Source organism: Apodemus sylvaticus, chromosome 14, assembly GCF_947179515.1.
Source record: "Apodemus sylvaticus chromosome 14, mApoSyl1.1, whole genome shotgun sequence".
In the NCBI taxonomy this organism is placed as follows: Eukaryota; Metazoa; Chordata; class Mammalia; order Rodentia; family Muridae; genus Apodemus; species Apodemus sylvaticus.
In genome coordinates, this window is record NC_067485.1 from 81,255,322 (window position 1) to 81,274,475 (window position 19,154).

A 19,154-nucleotide genomic window follows, 5' to 3' on the forward strand; every position below is an offset into this window, starting at 1 on the left:
CCACACATACTTGGTACTACTATGTGGAATGAATCGTTGTTTATTTGCATGTGTTTGTGTGTCTTGAACATATGTATTCATTTGTGTGTATACATGATTTAAGCCTCTTCCCCATCCAGAGGTAATTAAGAAAATGTTCCCACAGGCATGTCTCTAGAATTGTATAATCAATAATTTTGTCAGTAAAGTTTCTTTCTTTTCAAATTAAACTTGTGTCTGTCAAGTTGATAATAATAAACAACACCAACAAAACAAAACAAAACAAAGTTAACCAACAGAATAATAGTATCTAATTTCAGTTACCAGCATCTACCTTTAAGTAGCATCTAACTGCCTGTAACAACAACTTCTGAAGTATCAGTACTTGTACCTATGAGGATACTTGCATTCCGGTGTACGTATACACAGTTAGACAAAATCCACACAAACACACAAACACACACTCACACACACTCACACACACTCACACACACACACACACACACACACACACACATACAAACAATCCTGAAAATTAAAAACAAAATTATAAGTAAATCATTTATTTTGATATATGAAAATATATGTTGACATATGATATTTATAACAATTCAGTTCCTGATTTCAATATTAATACTTTATTTACCATTTTTATTTCAACCATTTTATTTTATTTTTTCGAACTTTTTATTTTCAATTTTCTTTGTTTACATTCAAAATGATTTTCCTTTCCTGGTTCCCCCCTCTCCATAACTTCCCTAAGCCTTCTTCCCTCTGCCCATTCTCCTATCACCCCCTCCTACTTCTCTGTCCTGGTATTTATTTTAAAATTCAAAAATTAAAATTATTTCAATCTCATACTTTTAAAATAGTCACAGAATCACACTTTTGATTATTATTAATTTTGCTTTAGTATTATAAACCATATTACTATTTATAATGTATTAAATGATTATAATTTAAAATCTTCAGTTACTAACCAGGCTTATTCTTATATCTGCAATGCAAATACTTGTAAAATACAGTCTGGAAGATCCAATGTTTAAGCCAGATTTCATAAAAAACAACACAAATATACAAACATACAATGGTGATAATAGTTTACTTAATTGTTTTGCATATTTGTCTAGGTATATGGATCTGTGCACAATGATGGAGGAGGACTCAGATGCACATCAAAATGGAGAGTTTTCATGTTATAATGCTTCAAGTACAAGTCACTGCGAAGAGGATACGGTACTGAAACTAAGAGAGAAGGTGAATTTAAATTAATTTTTCAAATAAAAATTGCATCTAATTTAGTACAATGTAAATATAAAGAGTTTGCAAATTTTTGAAAACTTGAGCTCATATTCAAAAGAACTTTCCTTTTAGATTGAAAATGTGTCATATTTGTGTCTTGAAATTTCTATGCTGTTCTAAACCCATTTGGCATGTATGCCCCTGCCTAAATTTGAGTCACAGGAACCACGTCCCAGACTCTATATGTTCAGGAAAAACAATTTCATGTTAGTTTCCTCTATTGAACACAGTGTGGTTCAGGCTGGATTTTATTGATCATAATTCAAGAAAAAAATTTAAACTCATATGAAGATGTTATTGTGTATACCTTTAAACTTCAGAGATTTGAAGTACTTTATCAAAGATAAGTAATTGTTTAAATAATAGTTGGAATCATTAACTTTCAAAAGTAGTTTGTATGTTTGAAAAAAATTCAGTCTAGAAGGAAATGAGATGGAGTTCTCCATAGAAGGAAGCAAGGAGAAGTAAACATTAGAAACTTTGAAAAAGAGAAAATGCATCCAATTTTTAAAATTAAAATAAAAGCTTGTATTTTCTTCATTTCTTGGAAGGGATATATATTTTTTTTCTTCATTTCTTGAAAGGGGCATATACTTTAGCTTTATTTTTCTCATTTTTCTATTTTTTTTGTTCATTTCACATGAGACTTCTAGTTAAATTCCTTTTATTATCTGTGAGGAAGAAATGTCTGTAGTTACTGACATGATGATTTGACAGTCGTTCCAATATTAAATTAGTTAAAAGACATATGAGAACCTCACTTATGTACCTAATAATGTTTAGAGAGTTTTCCTGGTCTGAAAACAGCTTATGGCTTCTCTCTCTCTCTCTCTCTCTCTCTCTCTCTCTCTCTCTCTCTCTCTCTCTCTCTCTCCCTCTCTCTCTCTCTCTCTCCCTCTCTCTCCATGTGTGTGTGTGTGTGCTATATTTGTTGTATATATGAGTTTGTGTTGTTTGTTTGATTTGGTTGGATTTTTTAAATTTAAGTTTATCAATAATTCATTAATGTGTGAAGTGGAAAACCAGGTGTAAAGCCTGGGTTCATGCTGAAATTGTTGAATGGTGAATCCATGCCAAAATTCATGTTGAATTCAATTGGAATCATGCTGAAATTGCTATTAGTGTTATGTTAGCCTTTTTTCTGCCTACTGCATTACTAGACAATATTAATTGTTTTCACTCAGCTTGAAAGTATGGAAACAAAACTACAACAAGAATTAATCCGCTGCCAATGCAAGGAAGATGAAAATAATCTTTTGGAGCAGAAAATAGCAGAAAGGAAAGCAGCCCGGGAGAACCGTGAAGCGGAAGAGGGTAGAATAAAGCAGCTTGAAGAGAAAATACTCAGCCTCAAAGCCGATATGGACAAGAACATGGTAGAGCGAAGTGAGGTAGAAAATCATAAGAAAGCCATTGAAGAGCAAGCTAGGAGTCAACTCATGGAAAAAATAAACCAAGAGAACCAAGTCTTACGGGTAACTATAGTCATTTGTCCTGTGCTGTAATTCACTCCACCTCAAAATTCATATTCAATTATATTTTTTGTATGATTGTGTGTGTTTCTTCTATGTTTCACAGCAGTTTCTTTTGTTGAGTTCTGGAAAAAGAAGCCATACCCTTCAATTGATAATCCTGTTAGTTTTGACATTAATGCTAAAAGAATTCATCTTTCAGAATTCCAGTTTTCAATAGGAAATGTTGTGATTTATGAGATAGATTGAAACATGGTGGGAAAGAAAATCATTGTGATGTGGATATGATAATGTACTTCGGTTGTTTATAAGTTCCATGGCTTACTCTGAAATTATATTAATTTTTGAATTGTTATATGAATACCTCAGGGATGAGACTGTAGTCCTATGGTTGAATATCTCTTTGTCATCCACAAGTCCCTGGGTTCTGACTACAGTACCACAGAAAGAAATTATTAAAACAATTCTGCTTAAATCCACTGGAAGTTGTTGATAAAGAATTTGAACTCCAACTCCTTTCTCTTTCATTTAACACATTCTCTGCCTTGTGGAGCCAAATGCAGAGAAAATTACACAATAATTTGTTGGATGATTAGGTTTTAAATAAGTGTTTCCTTTATTTGGAATATATACATTGATATTTGTAATTTAAACAGAATCTTTCTGTGAGTTGAAGTTATTTATTTAATTTCATCTTGGTAATTTCATCATGAATACAAGATTTTGATAACACCAACCACTCCTCCTAATACATTTGAAATCTCCTTGGTTGTCCTCCTTTAAAATGTTTCTTTTTAATATTCTTAAGGAACTAGCTGCCTCTGAGCAACAGAAAGATCAGGAAAGACACGATTACATCATGCTACTGGATCATAGATATAAGGAAATTGAACTTGAGATTGTGGAAACAAAATCTCGTGCAATTTCTGTGAAAGCACAACGGAGAACATTTGAAGAAAAATATAGAGCAGAATTGCAACTTGGAGAACGATTGAAATATGAACTTGAAAAGTAAGTAAGACTTTGGAAGCCTAGTAAGCCAGTGCACTGAATTTAAACTCTAGTGAAATGACTCATGTGGCTATTAGAGCCTGAAAGAACATTACCTTCCCGAAATAATATCCATACGTGTACTTCCCTTTAAAACACTTGTGTAGGACAGATAGCATTCCTCCACAGCTGTTGTAGGTTGGATGCAACTTTCGTCCTGTCATTATTATTATTATTTTATTTAATATATTCTTCATTTACATTTCAAATGAACCGTTTCCTGGTTCCCCCCCCTGAAAACCCCCAACCCATACTTCCCCCCTCTGCCTCCAAGAATATGACCTTACACCCAACCCACTCCCACCACCACACCCCATCCATTTCCCCTTACTGGGGCATCGATTGAGCCTTCACAGGACAAAGGACCGCTTTCCCCACAGATGCCCAATAAGGTATTCCTCTGCCACTCCTTTGGCTGGAGCCATGTGTACCCTTTGGTTGATGGCTTAGTCCCTGGGAGCCCTGAGGCATCTCTTTGGCTGACATCATCAGTCTTCCTATAGGGCTGCAAACCCCTTCAGCTCCTCCAGTCTGCCCTCCAACTCCTCCATTGGGGACCACGTGCTCAGTCCAATGATTGCCATTAGCACCTTCCTCTGTATTTGTAAGGCTCTGGCAGGGCCTCTCCAGAAACAACCATAACATTCTCCTTTCAGTATGCTCTTCTTTTCATCCATAATAGTTTTGGGGTTTGATGACTGTTTATAGGATGAATCCTGAGGTAGGACAGTCTCTGGGTGGCCTTTCCTTCATTCTCTGCTCCACACTTTGTCTCCATAATTGCTCCTGTGAGTATTTTGTTCCCTTTCTCAGAGGAACCAAAGCACCCCCACTTTTGGTCTTCCTTCTTGAGCTTCCTGTGGTCTGTGAATTGTAACTTGTTTATTTTGAGATTTTGGGCTAATATACTCTTATCAATGAGTGCATACCATGTGTCTTCTTTTGTGATTGGGTTATCTCACTCAGGATGACACTTTCTAGTTCCATCCATTTCCCTAAGTATTTCATGAATTTATTGTTTTTAATTGCTGAATAGTACTTCATTGTGTCTATATGCCACAATGTCTGTATCTATTCTTCTGTTGAAGGACATCTGGGTTCTTTCCAGCTTCTGCCTATTATAAATAAGGCTGCTATGAACATAGTGGAACATGTATCTTTATTATATGTTGGAAGAGGATGTATCTTTATTATATGTTGGATAGCAAGGTCCTAATGTAGTACTATGTCTAATTTTCTGAGGAACCACCAAACTGATTTCCAGAGTGGTTTTACCAGCTTGCAATCCCACTAGCAATGAAGAAGTGTTCCTCTTTCTCCACATCCTCTCCAGCATCTGCTGGCCCCAGGAGTTTTCATCTTAGCCATTCTGACTGGAGTGAGGTGGACTCTCAGGGTTCTTTTGATATGCATTTCCCTGATGACAGAGTATGATGAACATTTCATTAGAGCCATTTGAGTTTTCTCAGTTGAGATTTCTCTACTTAGCTCTGTACCCATTTTAGTAGAGTTATTTGACTCCCTAGAGTCTAACTTCTTGAGTTCTTTGTATATATTGGATATTAACCCTGTCCAAGATGTAGGAATGGTAAAGATCTTTTCCCAATCTGTTGGTTGCCATTTTGTCCTATTGACAGTGTCCTTTGCCTTACATAAGGTTTGTGGTTTTATGAGATCCCATTTGTTGATTCTTGTTCTTAGAGCATAAGCCATTGGTGGTCTATTCAGGAAAATTTCCCCTGTGCCCATGTGTTTAAGGTTCTTCCCCACTTTCTCCTCTATAAGCTTCAGTGTATCTTGGGTTTTTTTTTTTGTATTTATTTATTTATTTAATTTTTTATTCGATATATTTTTTATTTACATTTCAAATATTTTCTGCTTTTCTGGACCTCCACTCCCCGAAAATCCCATAAGTCCCCTTCCTTCCCCCTGTTCTCCCACCCACCCCTTCCCACTTCCCGGTTCTGGTTTTTCCCTATACTGCTTCACTGAGTCTTTCCAGAACAAGGGGCCACTCCTCCATTCTTCTTGTACTTCATTTGATGTGTGTATTATCTTTTGGGTATTCCCGTTTTCTAGGTTAATATCCACTTATTAGTGAGTGCATACCATGATTGATCTTTTGAGACTGGGTTACCTCACTTAGTATGATGTTCTTCAGCTCCATCCATTTGCCTAAGAATTTCATGAATTCATTGTTTCTAATGGCTGAATAGTACTCCATTGTGTATATATACAACATTTTTTGCATCCATTCTTCTGTTGAGGGATACCTGGGTTCTTTCCAGCTTCTGGCTATTATAAACAGGGCTGCTATTAACATAGTGGAGCATGTATCCTTATTTCATGCTGGGGAATCCTCTGGGTATATGCCCAGTATGAAGATCCTTGATCCACTTGGACTTGAGCTTTGTACAAGGAGGTAAGAATGGGTCAATTTGCATTTTTCTTTATGCTGACCTCCAGTTGATACAGCACCATTTGTTAAAAATGCTGTCTTTTTTCAACTGGATGTTTTTAGCTCCTTTGTTGAATATCAAGTGACTGTAGGTGTGTGGGTTCATATCTGGGACACTTTCTTCCCTTTCCATAATAAAAGTTTACTTGAGGTGTGGACATTCAGCTAAGTACATATGCATGTTGGTAATTTCTAATTGCTAATTCATACAGCTGTAATTTTGGAACTCTCCTCATCAATGTTCACTTAAGTAGAAGTGTTTAAAGGAAGGTTATAATAGAAACACAAAGAACGTAGCACACACCACAGAGTCTATTATTCTGGCTATTGGAATGTTATGTCTCTGTAATAGGAAATTTGTATGTTACCTGGAGGGACTCTGGTACATTAGTGCTTTTCTAATTTACAAAAGGAACTATCCTTGCTGTTGACCTTAAGGTCTACTGCAGGTGTGAACAGAAATATAGATTATGAAGTTACTAAACATAATTGCTCATTCAGTATGGGAGGGAGGGCTGCATGAATGGCAAAAAGGGCAGGCCCCACAACTAATAACTCGACGAAGATCTTATAGTTTACCGGCCTCAGGGGTAGCCTGACTCACCAAATTCATGAAGGAAATGTTTCACTTTGCCATTTAATTCTACATCTGGAGTATATATGTTTTATAAATTTATGCATATTTAAATGCCTATGAGTATGACACAAAAAATGTATCAACCAACTAAACATTTCTTAACTTGTTACACTTTAAATACAGGGGCATCAACAATTTTTTTAAGTACAACCCTTCTAGACAGCAGTAGATTTGGTTATAAAATTGTGCCTCTTTGCTTACCTGTTCAACCTCTCTGAAGCTCTTGAATCACCATAATTTAGGATAGTCCACATGATAAGTAGCTGGTTAGCACAAAACACAATGAATGACATTTTTGTAGTTTTTTTAATATTGATTTGTTCAGGCTTTTTAATTTAATGTTTACGTATTCAGTTTATATCCTACTCACTGCTGCCCCCCCACCTGAAATACCTTCTCACAATCAATCCCTCCTTTCCCACTCTCCTTGACCTATGAGTGGATGGGGGCACACTGGCTTTCTGCCTCCCTGGCACTTCAAGGCTCTGCAGGGCTATGACCTCCTTTTCTACTGGGACCAGACAAGGCAGCCCAGCTAGATGAATATATCCCAAGTATATAACATAGCTTTTGGGATAGATCCCGCTCCAGTTGTTCAGGACATACAAAATAACCAAGCTGCACATCTGCTACATATGTGTAGGGAGGCGCCCAGGTCCTGTTTGTTTAAGTTATCTAGTTGGTGGTTCAGTCTCTGAGATTCCCAAAGGTCCACCCTAGTTGAATTGTTGGTATTACTATCCCCTTATGAGCTACAATCATTCCTTTTATTCTTTCTGAAGAGGCCCCAAATCCTTCCACTATTTGGCTGAAGGTGTGGGCATCTGTGTGTGTCAGTTGGCTGTTGGAGCCTTATAATGCACAGCCATGCTAGATTCTAGCCTGCAAGTATAACAGAGTATCATTAATAATGTCAGGGTTTAGTGCTTGTCAATGGGATGCATTTCAAGTTGGGATAGTTATTGGTTAGCTGTTCTCTCAAACTCTGCTTCATCCACAGTCCCTCTATTTCTTGGAAAAAGAACAAGATTTCTCTCAAAAATTTTGTGAGTTGGTTGTGTCCCTATTGCCAGACTGAAGATCCTGCCTGGCCACAGGAGGCTGCCTAATAAGACTCCATATCCTAAATGTTGTGAGTCACTGCTAAGGACACCCCCATTGATTTAGGGCTCCTCCCCTACCCCATTTCTTTGTCTCTCCTGGAGATCCATCCTACCTTCCTGCTACCCAGTAATTTGCATTTTCCAGTAATTCTTATGGCAATCCTGACATCCCCTATCCCCCTCCACACTCCTCAACACACCAACCCCCTCTCTCCTTCAATTATTCTCTCCCACAATATTCCCTCTCTCCATCTACCTTCCACCACTACTCCATTCTTCCTTCTAAGTGAGTCTCAATCATCCTTGTTTGTGCCCTCTTTCTGCCTAGCCTCCTTGGATTTGTGGAATGCAGCATGAGTGTGCTTTATTTTATTGCAAATATTCAATTATATGCGTATACATACTGTTCGTGTCCTTTTGGGAATCTTGATATTCTTAAGATTCATCTCTACCTGAAAAATTCAAAATGTCTTTGGTTTTCATGGCAGAATAGTATTTCAGTTTTAGATACATCACATATTTTTTGTCCATTCTTAAGTTAAGGAACACCTAGGTTGTATCTAGTTTCTGGATATTACAAATTAAATTGTTATGAACATAGCTATGGAAGTGTATTTGTGGAATGGTGGAACATGTTTGGGTATATGCCTAGAAGTAGTAAATTTGGGTCTTGAGGTATTCCTAGTATTCAGAGAAACCACTGAATTGTTTTCCAGAGTGGTTGTACCAAGTCTTTGAGTAGATACCATGTAGCCATACTTTTGTTTCTATACCAACACCAGGCAGTTTTATCCTTATTGCTCTGCAGTACAGTTTGAGGTCACAGATATTGATTTCTTCTGAAGTTATTTTATTTTTCAAGATTGTGTTTACTAGCCTGAATTTATTATTTTCCATATGGAGTTGAGATTTGCTCTTTCAAGTTCCATAAAAATGGGATTTTTGATGAGAATTGCATTGAACCTGAAGACTGCTTGGTAAAATATCCATTTTTACAAAATTAAAGCTACCTATCCATGAGCATGGGAGATTCTTTTATCTCCTGATACCTTCATAAATTTCTTTCTACAGGCACTTTAATTTCTTGCCATACTGATCTGTAAGTTGCTTCATTAGAGAGTTACACCAAGATATTTTATATTTTTGTGGTTCTCACAAAGGGCGTTTTTCTTAATTTTTTTCTTGGCCCATTTATTTATTTTGTAAAGGAAGACTACTAATTGCTTTCAGTTTCTTTTGTATCCATCTAATTTTCTGAAGTTGTTTATCAACAGGTGATGTTCTCTGGTAGACTTTGGGGGGTCAGTTATGTATAGAATCATATTTTCCAGTAATAAGAATACTTTGACTTTTTCTTTTCTAATTTTAATCACCTTGATCTCCTTTTACTGTTTTATTGGTATGACTTGAACTTCAAGCACTGTATTGAATTGGTAAGGAAAGAGTGAGCAGCTTTTTCATGTTCCGGATTTTCATCGAATTGCTTTAAGTTTCTCTCCCTGTATCCTGATGTTGGCTACTGGGTTGTTGTATATTTCTTTGAGAATGTTTAGGTATGTGTCATGTATCCCTGATATTCCTAATACTTTTAAAATGAAGGAGTGTTGTATTTTGTCAAAGACTTTTTCAGCATCTGATGAGATTATCATGCCATTTTTCCCAGTTTCTTTATATTGTGGTTTAACTCGATGGATTTTCATTTAGTGAACCCTTCCTGCATCTTTGGGATAAAGCCTATTTGATCATAATGGGTGATGTTTGTGATGTGTTCCTCAGTTAAATTTAGAAGTAATATATAGAGTATTTTTTCACCAATATTCATAATAGAAACGGGTTTGAAGTCCTTTTGCTTTGTTGAGTCTTTGTGTGGTTTAGGTATCAGACTGACTGTGGCCTCAGAATAAGTTTGACAGTGTTCCTTTTGCTTCTCTTTTGTGGACTGTTTGAGGAGTATTGGGGTTAGCTATGCCTTGAAAATCAGCTGTAATTATGCATAAAAATCATCATTTCATCCCATTTCTTTGTTTGTTTTGGGAGACTCTTGAAGAATGCTTCTATTTCCTTAATTTTCATAGGATTATTTAGATAGTTAACGTGATCTTTATTTAAGCCCTAAGTGGTATTTGTCTGGGCAATCAGCCACTTAGTTTAGATTTTAATTTTGTGTAGTACAGGTGTTTAAGCAGGAGCTTATGATTGCTTGAATTTCCTCAGTTTCTGTTATGTATTTATTTTTTACCACTGATTTTTTTTTAATTTTGTTACTGTCTCTCTGCCTTTAAATACTTCAGATAAGGATTTGTTATTTTGCTGATATTCTCAACAAACCAGATATAGTTTTTGTTGAATCATTGTATTATTCTCTTTGTTTCAAATTCATTTATTTCAACATTGAGTTTGACTATTTCCTGCCATCTACACCACTTTGTTGTGTTTGCTTCCTTTTCTTCTCCATCTTTCAAGTGTGCTATTAAGATATTAGTATGTGATGTCTACATTTTTTTAATGAAGGCATTTAGTATTATGGGCTTTCCTCTTAGCACTACCCTCATTTTGCCCTATATGATTGGATATGTTGTGCCTCTATTTTTACTGAATTCTGGAAAGTCTTTAATTTTCTTTCTTTTTCTTCCCTGACAAAGTGATTGTTGGGTAGAGAGTTCTTCTCTTTCCATGAATATTTGGTCTTTCTCATCTTTCTATTGTTGACGTCCAGCCTTAATCCATGGGGAGCTCATAAGTTTCAAGTGTTTAGTTCAATCTTCTTGAATCTGTTGAGGCTTGCTTTCTGCTTGATTATATTATCAATTTTGGAGAAGGTTCTTTGAAGTGCTGGGATTAAAATATATCCTTTTGTGTTTTGCAGAAAGGTTCTGTAGATGGCTGTTAGATTCAGTTGTTTCCTGTATCATCTGTTAATTTCATGATTTCTGTGTCTAATTTCTGTCTTGGTGACATTTCCATACCTGAGATTGGGGTTTTGAAGTCTCCCACTATTAATGTGTGGGGTTTGATGTGATATTTAAGCTTCAGCAGTGTTTGTTTTATACGTGTATGTACTCATGTGTTTGGGGCATAGCTGTTCAGAAGTGATATATCTTCTTGGTAGATTTTTTTGCTTTCATTAGTGTAAAGTGTCCTTCTCTGTCTCTTCGATTAATTTTGGTTGGGAGTCTATTTTACTTCATGTTATAATTGATGCTCCAGTACTCTTTTTAGGTATGTTTGCTTGGAAAACTTTGTTCCAGCCCTTTACTCTGAGATAATGTTTGCCTTTATTGCTGAGATTAGTTTATTGTATGCAACATAGTGATGGATCCTATTTTGCATCACTTTTTTTTTTTTTGCTTTTGTGTGATCTTTATTTTTTTTAATTTTTTTATTCGATATAATTTATTTACATTTCAAATGATTTCCCCTTTTCTAGCCCCCCACTCCCCGAAAGTCCCGTAAGCCCCCTTCTCTTCCCCTGTCCTCCCACCCACCCCTTCCCACTTCCCCGTGTTGGTTTTGTCGAATACTGCTTCACTGAGTCTTTCCAGAACCAGGGGCCACTCCTCAGAACTTTGCATCACTTTTTAAAGCTTTTTTTTAGCTATTGAGGAAATTCTTCCATTGATATTGAGAGGAATTAATGACCAGTTGTTGGGATTTTCTTTTATTTGCTGGCTTGTAATTATTTATTTTCTCTGTGTGTTCTTGATTGTAGGTATCGTTCTTCTGTGAAAATTTTTCTTCTTGTATTTTTTTGTAGGACTGAATTTGTAGATAAATATAGTTTCAATTTGTATTTGCCTGCAAACATCTTTTTTCCTCTGTCTATAGTGATTGAGAGGTTTGCTGAGTAGAAAAGTCTAGGTAGGAGTATTTGTGACATTGCAAGATATGTCACCGTGCCCTTCTACTGCTTTTAGAATTTCTGTTGAGAAGTCTTGTGTGAATATAATAGGTATGCTTCTGTATATTATCTGACCTCTTTACCTTGGGAAGTTTAGTATTCTTTTTTTTTTTTCAATAAATTTTCTGTTTTGATTATTCTGTGTTGGTAGGATGTTCATTTCTGGTCCAGTCTATTTGGTGTTCTATAGGTTTGCTTTATAGGTTGTTTCTCCTTCTTTAGATTGAGAAAGTGTTTTGTTATTTTGTTCAGAATATTTTCAGGGCCTTGAAGGTGAGACTCTTCTTCTTCTTCTATTCCAATTATTCTTAAGTTAGGTCATTTAATGATATCACAGATTTCCAGGATATTTTGTGTCAGGAACTTTTTAGATTTACCATTTTTTGACAGATTTATTTCTTGTATTGTAGCTTCTATGCCTGAGATTCTTTCTTCCATCTCTTGTATTCTTTTAGTTATGCTTGCATCCATTGTTCCTGTTCTCTTCCCCAGGTTTTCCAACTCCAGGATTCCATCAGTTTGTGTTTTCTTTATTGCTCCTATTTCGACTTCCTGGTCTTTCATGGTTTTATTTATTTCTTTCACCTGTTTATTTGTATTACTCTGTATATTTTTAAAGGATTTATTTGTTTCCACTTTAAAGGCCTCTACCTGTTGGGCTTATGTCCTGTATTTCTTCACAGGATTTATTCATTTCCTCCTTAAAGTCCTGTATCATTTCTATAAGATTGAATGAAAGGCCATTTTCCTGTGCTTAAGTTGTAATAAGATATCCTAGGCTTGCTCTAGAAGTTTATCTGTGCTCCGAAGGTGTCATATTGGCCTGACTTTTTAAATTATGTTCTTTTTAGGACGTGTTTCCATCTGTATGACTTTGGTCCTTTGATGTATCTTTTATAGTAGGTATGGCGGGGGGGGGGGTCTTAAATACAATGGTCCTCCTATGGCAGGCCTCTGATCGATATCCTTAGATTGTGTGGTAATAGATCTGAAGGTCTCTGTGGTTAAGTAGCTGCAGACCTATTGAAGGTTGAAAGAGAGAATAGGGGGAGAATGGAGGTTCCCCTGGGACATCTGGCTGCTCAGAGCAGCTGGGCTTGCTACAGAGGACTCAGAAAGCAGGGAAGATGGGCTGGGAACTGGAAGCTTACCTGTGTGTTTCAGGCTCAGCAGAAGAAGGTGGGCAGACAGGGAGAAGGAGAGTGGAGGTCCAGCTGGAATATGAGGCTGCTCAGGCTGTTTAGACATTTTTTGTCTTATTGATTTTTGCCTGTATTTTTTGATTTCTGATTTTGTGAATATGTGTGTGTGTGTGCTTCTTGGTCTCTTTTGCTTCTTGCCAGTCACAAAGAAATACAAAGAAAAGGCATGGAGTTGGGTTTGTAGGGAGGGGGTAAAACCTTGAAGAATTTGACAGAGGTGAAAATTATGATCAGATTGTAATGCTTTTTAATAAAAAAATAAAATTATGTATCATATATCATTGTTATACACTTAAATTATAAATAGAATAATCGCCAGGTGGTGGTGGCACACTCCCTTAATCCCAGCACTCTGGGAGGCAGAGGCAGGTAGATTTCTGAGTTTGAGGCCAGCCTGGTCTACAGAGTGAGTTCCAGGACATCCAGGGCTATGTTGAGAAACCCTGTCTCAAAAAACCAAAAAAAAGTGATAAATGGAATAATCATGTTAAGTTTTCTAAAATTTTCTGTACATCTATGAACACCAAAATTAATCATTCAATATTATGCCAATATATAATAAAAGTATATGCCTCCTGGGAAAAACAAATCACCTTTGAATTGTCTGAAGTAATTATAGTAATTTAAACTTTCAATTATTATAGTAGTCATTCTCTGAAATATTTTGACTGGTAAAAGAATGTTTAAACAGAAATCACATTTCTTCTTACAGCAATTGTCAAAATACAATTTTGGGAGTCATTTAGGAAAAGTATGTGACATGAAATGTTTTCCTCTGCAGTATTTACAGCAGTATTGTGGAGTTACAGAACACCAAGTCCAGGCTTACCTCTGAGAGAAGGATGAACAGGCTGTCACACATCCACACTCACCACAGATCTGTCTCAGAGGGAACCAGTGACAGCAGTCTTCAGAATATCTTTGGGTTCAACAGCATAGGGGCCACGATTTAAGTCCACATTCAAGAAGGAGAGCTTGGTGGGATAGCTTAATAAGGTTAGTTATGCTTTTGTCTCTCTAAGTGTTTCAGGTTTCTGATAGTATTGTATTTTAAGTTTGATGAACCACTGAAGTGGATAGCTGACACAAAATTCTCATTTTTCAGATATGCTCCTTTGTTAACCTGAGTCAGTAACTAGAACAAATTTGGAATATTTTAAATTTCTTTCCAGTTTGAACTTGAATGAGATTTCCAACAAAACCTGAATGTTTGTTGACAAGACACAGTGGGTAGAGGTTCTTGCCACCATTTGACCACAATGTTCATTCCCTGGACCCCATGTAGTATGAGGAGTGAACCTCTTTAGTGTTGTCCTCTGGCTATAACAGAGGAGGTGTGGCATGCACATTAAAATAACTTAAGGTATATTCCAATTACATCCGTTTTTTACCTTTTAGGTGACACTGTTTTTTCTGGGACTCAAGTATTTAGTGGTTTTATAAACAATTTTTTGGGTCAATATCCACCATTTTCACTTAAAGATTGAAAGTTAAACTCTTAACCGCATGTGCATAGTTGAATTTAAGAATTCCTCCGCTCCTCTGACATAGGCAAATCCATATTTTCTCTCTTTAGAAAACAAATGGTCCAACAAATGAACAAACATACCAAATTTAAACAAAGCAAAATGATAAACCAACAATACATCACCCCAAGACCTTAACATCCAGGAAAAATCACAAGAAACACACAAAACTCATCCATTGTTAAGCGTTTTAAATATTTTTATATATAAGAAAGCATATATATCGGTAATCTTGCTTAATTATCCTTTAGTAAAAGGGTTCCAAAATGTAACTCAGAAAATATTTTAAGTGAAAAAGTCTTTCTGGAAAGCAGCAGAAACTTTTCATATTATCCACTAATAATATTAATTTCTCTCCATCCCATTTATTTGAAAAATTTCTTATTTGAAATTTCCCTAAAACTATCATGGCTTTTAGCAGCACCCAGTAAGTATGTTCTGTTATAGTTTAATTGCAAAGACACAGTGAATAGAGATAATATTCATGTTGATACATATAATTGTTGAGATGGTGGAATTACATACAGAAATAAAACAGTGCAATTATAAGAATTGTAAATCTGTTGCAGTTTTATTTTCAGTGTGTATCGCTACTATTAAAATGTTCATTTCAACAACCTCTTTTTTTGCTTTGTTTTGTTTTTTGAGGCAGGATTTCTCTGTGCAGCCCTGGCTGTTCTGCAACTCACTCTGTAGACCAGGCTAGCCTCAAACAAACTCTGAAGAAACATGGAACAGCAGATTATATTTGTGTAGATAGAAGCCCTTTGCTTCATATTTTTATTGGCTTTATGTATAAAATGTAAAACACACAGGGGTAATCAAAAGGTGTCTAGGACAGCATTACACTGAAATTACATCTTTAAATGTATTACTTACATTATTTTGTACTTTAAAAAAAGACAACTAGCTGAGTTTTCATCAGAACGTTTTCATGTTTTTGAAGGCAGGGCAATGGTCTAAGCATTTCCAAGGCATAAAGTTGGTCCACTCAAACAACCCTTGAATGAATGTGAAATTGTTAAATATGTCACAATACAGACAATTCTCATCAGTCATTACTGTAAAATTCAGGTAATGTATCCTTTTATAGGAGCATGATGAATTCTGATATAAGCAAAGATGGGATCCAAGCTATTTTGAAGGGATAATTCTCTTAATATTTTCAAGGACAAAGGAGGTCTGTGGCACTTGCAGTTTTCTTGGATTAGTTAGATCACGCTGGACTTCATAAGGAAGATTGAAAATGTCCTTCTGTCCATGTGCAAGACACAACTCCATAATGTGACCTCTGCTGCATGGCCTGCATAAGATACTGAGCTGTTGTTCATCAAAATCTTAGGGTTAAGCAAGAACGCAATAACACAGGTCCTAAAATTCTGTGGATGTGGCTATTTCAGCTAGCAATGCAAATATTATAGTAACGTACAGCATCTAGCTGTCTAAATTTATAGCAAATGATGCAAAGGTCAGATAAGATATGGTATACCTGGAACTAGTACTGAGTTTATTATCTCTGGCCATTAGTATGTCTCTTTGAATGTTTTTATGGTCAATGTCTCTTTGAATTTTGTCTAAATCTAAGGAGAAATTTTTATCAAAGTTTAGAGCTCTACGTCCAGATTTCCTTTTCACCTTTATTAAGTGAGCTTTCCCAGACCATTAAATCTCATGGCTTTGGTTACTGACATGGAGGATAGAGTCTTAGTGTCTGTGCTGTGATCATTGGCTATAACACTCATGTTCACTTGCAAATTTCAAATTCTGGATTACACACTCAATTCTATGTCGCAAAGCTTATTCTGTATTTGTTATTTTTAGAGTTTGTAGATAAATAATAAAATTATCCTTAGCTAGTTTATAAATTTTATGGCTAATATTGTAAGTTATATTTATATTTACCATGTAGAATTCTTTTTAATAACTAGAGTTATTTTTTCCTTTTTTTCTGGAATGAAATATGTGGATTCCTGCAAAATTTAAACAAGCTCCACTCCTGAGTTACCCTACCTTCTCTGAGATCAAGTATTAAAAATGTTCTACAGTTTCATCAAAGGTAAAATTGGCTCACTTCATGTTTTGATCAAGTAGTACTTCAAATAGGCATAACTTAAATTGCTGTGACAATCAACAAGTACCCTTTTGTGCTTGAGGCTATAACCAGACTCAGGACCTCATAGGTCCCCCACAACTGCAGTGACTCACATCCTTGCAAAACATTCATGTCTACATTGATACATTTGTTTGCTTTTGACCAAGGACCTTGTTCAGTGTATTCTCAAATCCACTGTCTTTCAGTATCAGTCTTCTGATCATGCTTTGGGATTTGGGATTGTTGTTATACACCAAGCATTTTTTAAAATCAAAATAATTTCTTTAATTCTGTGCTTTTCAAATATCTGTTCAGTTTGTCAACTATTACTCTAAATATTTCATTCAAATATGTCAAATATAGCCAGAAAACTATAAGTTGTTTCATAAGGTAATACTGACTTTGAACAAAATGTTGATTTAATTTACTTATGAACCAACAGCTGGCCAGGTGCATTGCCAGTGGAGCACCTGTCTATTCTGAATTCTAAGTCTAATTACTATTCTAGTTCTTGGGCCCTAAGGGCACACTTGCATGGGACTGTTTGTTGCCTCAGGCCAGTGCCTCATACCTGCTTGCTTTGCTTTCTTTTATTTCATATATAAACCACATAGTCAATCATCATGGAGCATATGTTAGATAAGCTGTTGGTGAGACATTCCTTTCTCCAGCCATCTACGGCTTAGGCTAAGAGTAGAGCACTTCAAGCTAGATGTCATGATAACCAGAGAGACCGCATGCTTTAGCATGAAAAATATTAGATGAAACTTTATGAAGTTCATGGACATATTTTACTTATTTTCTTATGTCTCTCACAAAGTCTTTCATATATTTTTCTCATCTGGAACTAATACTTGAGTGTCTCAGTCACACAATGCCTCAATTTTAATTGGAAAATATCAGGATACTGTTTATTCTGATTGGACACATTACACTAAGACACTTGGAGTTTCTCTTTTTGAGTTAGTATAGTGAGAGTGGGTCTAAAACCTTAAACATCATAGTTTTGCTGTTGCAAATTTGTACATAGATTTTAGGCAGACATCTTTGGGATTTATGCATTCTGTTGTGAGTCATCTTTTCTTCCAAAAATGATGTACACACATGATCCAAAAACGTGCTTGTGTTGTCATTTTATATAGGGATCTTGTCACACTGTGTGGGGCAGTGGTGGAAATCATCAGTTCTGTATTCTTGGTTCTCTGTATTCCCATTGCTACTCTGTGAATTCTATCACCTTAGGCAGCTTACTTTCATTTGCCTTCATTTAATTTTATTTTTAAAAGATTTATTTATTTATTTATTTTATGTATAGGTTTGCACTGTCACAGTTTTCAGACATATCAAAAGAGAGCATCGGATCTCCATTTCAGGTGGTGGTGAGCCAGTCCCTGGTTTCTGGCAACTGAACTCAGGACCTCTGGAAGAAGAGTGAGTGCTCTTAACTGGTGACTCATTTCTCCAGCACTCTTCTTCATGTTAAACAAGGAACTTTGTTGACTAATTCAGAATGTTGTGTGGAGGTGAGAGGATGATATTGTCTCCAGGTATCCTATCTACAGCTTACCTCACGCAATTCAGCACAGGGCTGGGGACAAGCAAATCTGGAAGTCATGGGTTCACAAGTGTAGCCACACCCCATCCTTGTCTCACAGCAGAGTTTTCAAGGGGAAGAAAAGGAAGACCTCCAGTTGCCTTGCAGAGAGAGAGATCCTTGAGATTGGATTCTTAATGATAAGTCTGGGAGATAGTGAAGGAATCTGGGACTAGAGTAATATGTTTTATTTGTAGAGCAGAAGGGCCCAAAGTTCCTCTGCTCCACCCCAAATGCCCTTTGTTTCTATCACAGGTACCTTTTTGTAACTGGTATTCTTAGACACTGTTGTCTCCTACATATGCTGCTATGTCTTTAAGTTTGTTTTTGAGGAACAAATCTCCAAAAACAGAAGTTTGAAAACAAATAAGAGATTGAGTTTATCTCAGCTGTAGAATTATGGCCTTTTGTATTTTCCCTGACAATTGCCCCCGTAATGATAGCCCATCTGGGCCACCCAAATGAGCAATATGATTCTGTGGCAGTGGCTGGTTAAATATGAATTTACCGGCGGCGGCGGCAGCAGTGGCTGGTCCAGCTGAAGGGCCATCAGCGGTGGAACCAAGGCGACACAGGGTCCAGTTAGGCCCTGTGCCCATGACCACTGACCTTCGCTGACCAGCCGGGCGGCAAGCAGCTGTGGTTCTGCGGAGCCTTTCGCTGCACGGAAGCCACTTCAGAACTTGGCTTCCCGCCAGTCAGGAGAGACTCACCTCCATCTTGATTGCGTACTCCAGAGATCGGACAGACTGAGGTACACAAACACAATCCGAGGCCAACACCACAGGGGTCTGAGCCCAACGGGCGTTGGCCTGCACCCAGACCCTGGGCTGTTCGGGTG

At 36.6% G+C, this 19,154-nt stretch overlaps 1 protein-coding gene across 1 annotated transcript in view; it reads left to right on the top strand.

Moving 5' to 3' along the window:
- The window catches only part of LOC127664607 (ankyrin repeat domain-containing protein 26-like), a 503,453-nt gene extending 484,737 nt beyond the window's left edge, over positions 1-18,716 (top strand). The window contains exons 11-16 of the mRNA XM_052156648.1: positions 1,110-1,236; positions 2,466-2,756; positions 3,562-3,764; positions 13,883-14,097; positions 16,616-16,683; positions 18,035-18,716. Coding sequence (XP_052012608.1) covers positions 1,110-1,236; positions 2,466-2,756; positions 3,562-3,764; positions 13,883-14,054 — 793 coding nt within the window. The 3' untranslated portion in view covers positions 14,055-14,097; positions 16,616-16,683; positions 18,035-18,716. The remainder of the gene's footprint in view (positions 1-1,109; positions 1,237-2,465; positions 2,757-3,561; positions 3,765-13,882; positions 14,098-16,615; positions 16,684-18,034) is intronic.
- Positions 18,717-19,154: the final 438 nt, after the last annotated feature.